General features: G+C 51.8%; 1 protein-coding gene across 1 annotated transcript; it reads right to left on the reverse strand.

Annotated features, from left to right (window-relative positions):
- Window positions 1-268: 268 nt before the first annotated feature.
- Window positions 269-2,636, reverse strand: LOC112083482 (uncharacterized protein At3g60930, chloroplastic-like). The gene is made up of 3 exons (XM_024151511.1): window positions 1,748-2,636; window positions 883-1,655; window positions 269-811 (listed from the first exon to the last, which is right to left on the reverse strand). Exons 1-3 carry the CDS (start codon window positions 2,634-2,636, stop codon window positions 269-271), a joined length of 2,205 nt encoding a protein of 734 aa, XP_024007279.1.
- Between the last annotated feature and the right edge of the window lie 2,184 nt (window positions 2,637-4,820).

Here is a 4,820-nt window from a genome sequence, read left to right on the forward strand (position 1 = left end):
AAGAACATATGCAATAAAGGGTGAGGGAAAGTAGAGAGTATCAGCCCGCGGACTGCGTCTCGCGCTCGGCAAGGAGGTTTGAGAGGGCCGGTGTCCCCGTGTTCGATCTGGTCGGATCAACGACACCCAGGTTGGTCGCTGTCTCTTCAAGCGGCTTGTTGCCAATGCTGGTGTCTACCAAGTCCGGCGATACGGGAGAGAAAACCAGCTCGCCTCGGATCTCGGAGGCAATACGCTTATACGCCTCGTCGTCGGCATATTCACTCTCCTAGTTTTTCAGCTTCGCCTCCTCGTCATCGAGCGTTGGGGCGTTCAACTTCTTCAGGTCGGCAATCATCGCAAGATTGCCCTTGATCTGCCCCAGATCATTCTCGTCATTTTTGGCCTTCTCGAGCTTGGCCAAACCCTCCTCCACCTTGGCGAGGCGTTCTTGAAACTTAGCCGTATGCTCTCGCCTCGTCTCCTTTTTCGCCGGCTTGACCTTGGCATCGAACAAGGCGTCCTTGGCTTCAATACGCCTCTTAAGCATCGCCACCTCGGCGCTTTTAGCTCTCCTCGCCTCCTCGAGGCGAATGACTGAGGCAGAGACCTTATCAACATTGGCGCGCAAAACAATCTTCTCCTCTTCCAGCCTGGACGCCCTGGCCATCGCCTCGTCCAGTTTCCCCTTTGCCACCGCGGCTTCGTTCTGAGCCTCTTCCAGCTTCACCTTTGACGCTGCGGTCTCATTTCGGGCCTCGTCCAAGCGACGTTCAACCTTAGACAGGTCCGCCTCGTACTCGGCCATCAGGTCGTTAATGGCCGCTACAAACTGCAAAGAACAAACTCGCGTTAAACACTTAGTAAAATTCGTGAAAATAAAGGAAAGCAAATAGAACGTACCTTGGTACCGTGCTGTGCCATCGCGCCGTACGACCTCGGCCTCCTCAGCTTCTCCGGAGGAGGAAGACGAGTGTTCGCGTTATTTACACGCGATAACATAACGGCAGAGGCGTCGGGGTCGTCGACGACCAACTTGCGCGCAGCAGAGCCTCCGGGCGTCGGCTTCCGCCTCTTCTTGGACGGCTCATCCTTCTGAACAGCAACACCCTTCCCCTTGTCAGCGGCCGAACGTTTTTGGCTGGGGTCATGTTTCTGAACAACTGAAGTTGGGGGCCTCGTCGACTTCGGGAGGGCCAAAATGGCGGAGTTCGAAGGGGTTTTGCTCCGCACCGCCGAATCATCCCCGGATGCCTCGGGAATAATTTCGCCCGGTTCCACCTCGGGCGCTGCATCTTTCTCGGCCGCCTCGGCAGTGTTGGCCTCTGCGGCTTGGACTATTTCGTCTCCTTCCCGGCTCGGCGAGTCGGGTTGAGGGATGGCCTCGGTCTGCGCTTGAACCGCCTCGGTCTGCGCTTGAGCCGCCTCGGCAGCTCGTCTCGCGGCCTCTTCTTCTTCACGCCTCTTCCTATCTCTCAGAGCGATTATCACCATTTTTTCTCGTGTATCTCTTGAGGAGCTGGAAGACGAAGAGCTGACAGGGACTCCGGCAAGGATAGCTCGGGCTTTCTCTACTCTCTCGAGGGAGAAGTTCTTCCTCCAATTGACCTTCCGAGCCGAAAGAGAATCTCGAACAACAAAGAGGTCGTCGGGAATCGGGGGAAGAATGTTCCGAACTGCAAAACAAAGCAAAAAAAGGAAAAATTCAGTAAGGGAAAAGGATACCAAAAAACAGTTCCGAGCCGAGGCAAAGCTTCGGGTCGGCTACCAAGTGGTCCCCAAGCGGTCTTGGTTCTTTGAACGTAATCCTCGCCGACCGACGCCTCGTTCACCAAGACGTAGAAGAAGCGTTCAATCCGAAACTGATCCTTGCTGGGAAAACCGCCTATGATCCGTCGCTTCGCCTTGTTGTAAATATAGAATCTATTTCCTTTCGGAGCTTTCCTGATTTCCAGCAAGTTCAGCAGGTGATTCAGCTCGATATCAAGCCCGCATTCAAAGCTTCGAACTAAGATGCCAATCATATGCCGTAATCCCCTCGGCATGATTTGCCCAATCGAGATTCCATGTTTCCAGAGATATTCGAGGATCACTCCGGCGATCGGGAACCAGAGAAAGCAAAGCTTGAAGAACGCCTCGTACAGAGTGAAGTGGTTCTCTGGAGGCTTGTCGGCTCGGCCGCTCTTCTCTGGAACGACAAACTCCACCGCCTCGGATATCCCGAAGCGATGCCTCAACGCCTCGAGCGACTCAAGGGAGCAAAGCGTAGAGCCAGGCGGGTCAGGCTTTTGTCTCTTAACTCGTGGCCCTCGCCCAGATGTGGAAGCGCCTCGGGGCGCCATGAGATGTTCCAACTCACGCTTCGCCTCGAATAGGTCAAAGGGAAATGCCTTCTCCTCGGCTTTGAGTGCGGCGCGATTAATATTTTCATCAGGAACAGGATCCTGGGGACGGCTCGTCGAAACCGACGGCTCATCATCTGGAGAGCCGACATCTGACGGATTTGCATGATTTGACGCCTCGTCAGATGAACGATTGGAAGGGCTCGGTGAAACAGATGCCTCGAATGATTCTGTTGTACCTCTCACCTCGGCATCTACGCGGCTCGGCTCGTAATGAAAGAGTGAATCCAGAGAATCGTCAGAGCGGCTCGACATAATTTACAACTTATACAGGAATTACAGCACGACTCGGCGAACCTCCGCCGGAAAAAGATCTGGAACGGCGGAGACCTCGGAAACCCTAGCCAGAAAATAAATAAACTAGAGAGAGAAAGAAGAGACAAGGGAGAGCTACCTTTAGTGAAAATGAGTGAGTCTGAAGATAAAGAGGAAGAATGAAGGAGCTCACCTATTTATAGGAAAACCGAAGCGCGTGAATTCCGTGTAAACCTTGGGAAACCGTCCAACAGCGCGTGGGATAAACGGTGAATTAGCTAGCCCAAACTGCGTCGGTGGCACGCGCCAATTGATCAGGAATTTTCTCTCGGAAGACCAACAGTTGGGATACCCAAGTTTTCAGCCGATATCTTACCAAAGTAAACGCCTCGTCATTAACAAAACGGCTCAGCATTAACTCTCTCTACACGCCTCGTCGTTAACGAAATGGCTCGGCCTTAACTCTCTCTTAAAACGCCTCGCCGTTAACGAAATGGCTCGGTGTTAACTCTCTCTTAAAACGCCTCACCGTTAACAAAACGGCTCGGTGTTAACTCTCTCTTAAAACGCTTCGCCGTTAACGAAACGGCTCGGTATTAACTCTCTCTTAACACGCCTCGTCGTTAACGAAACGGCTCGGCATTAACTCTCTCTTAAAACACCTCGTCGTTAACAAAAAGGATCAGCATTAACTCTCTCTTAAAACGCCTCGCCGTTAACCGAACGGCTCGGTGTTAGCTCTCTCTTGAAACGCCTCGTCGTTAACAAAACGGCTCGGCACCAACTTTCTCTTGAAACGCCTCGTCGTTAATGAAACGGCTCGGCACCAACTTTCTCTCGAAATGCCTCGCCGTTTATTAGGCTCGACAGAAACTTCTCAAAACGCCTCATCACGGCTCGCCCCTACTAAACAGAATCGCCTCGTCCTTAAAATGCCTCTGCATCCTCAGCACCTTCTTGAAATGCCTCGGCATCCTCGGCACTCCTTGGGAACGCCTCGGCATCTTTGGGCTTAAGTCGTAACAGCTTGACTCGATGGTTTATCCTATAGTCAGGAGTAATTGACCTCGTCATTCTCGCCTCCGAAACTGACGAGCTGGGGGGCTAACTGTTGGGTTCGGTTTTCATCCCAAGCGGATAAAACCATCTCGAAATGACTAAGTATGGAAGAAAGACAAATTAGCTGAGCCGCGCTCACCAAGACTAGTGGGAGAGCCATGGAGAAAGACAAGTGGGAGAGCCGTGGAGATAGACAAGTGGGAGAGCCGTGGAGAAAGGTAGATGGGTCGAGCCGTGAATAAGGAAATATGGGCCACGCCGTGCAAAGATGGGTCGAGCCGTGAAGAGGAACAAGTAGGTCGAGCCGCGGGAAGGATGTCCAGTGGGCCGAGCTGTGCAAGAAAGCAGGTGGACCGAGCTGTATCGTGAGAAATGGGTCGAGCCGCATTTCAACATGCTTGGGCCGAGCCGCGCCTCGGTGAGGTGGACCAAATCACGTCGCGATTCGAATGGCAAGTGGGCCGAGCCGTGGAGAAGTTTTGATGGGCCGAACCTAGGCCTTGAAAGACGAAGCCCATAGAAACCCTAGGTGAAATACAAAGGCGGTGAGCCGCACGAGGCGATAAGGAAATATTCCGAAAATCTCTCCCGAAATTCTCGGCTAGGCGGTTCAGAGAATTAGTATAAATAGACGATGTATACAATTCATTCTGTAACTTTTGCAATCCTAAGCAATAAGAGCTAAACACTTTTACAGCAAGAAAAACTTTCTTTCGATCTTACTGTTCTTGACGATAAACCCTAGAAGTTTCCGATCCCTTAGTTTTCCTTAAACAAATTTCTGGTTGTGCGAGTTTTGGCTCACACAATGGATTCTTATGATCAAGGGATGGTGAACACTGCAGAAGTCTATCAAATTCAAGATTTTCCATTCGTTTCTGATCACCGCGGGTCCATTCATCCGGACCGCGGCAAACCAAGCTTTCACCGCGGTCGTGGCTGTTCTGACCGCGGCCAAGACATGTTTCACCGCGGTCGCAAGCCTTCTGACCGCGGGAAACCATCTTCCAAGCTTAACTGGAAACCACCTTCCGAACCAATCTTGGCTATTCAATCTAATCATGTTCCCTATCCTAGTTTTCCTTCTTCTGAATCTGAAAACCTAAACAAAAAGAATTTAGAGCT

The sequence above is a fragment of the Eutrema salsugineum genome, unplaced genomic scaffold (assembly GCF_000478725.1).
Source record: "Eutrema salsugineum unplaced genomic scaffold, Eutsalg1_0 scaffold_6, whole genome shotgun sequence".
Taxonomy (NCBI): Eukaryota; Viridiplantae; Streptophyta; class Magnoliopsida; order Brassicales; family Brassicaceae; genus Eutrema; species Eutrema salsugineum.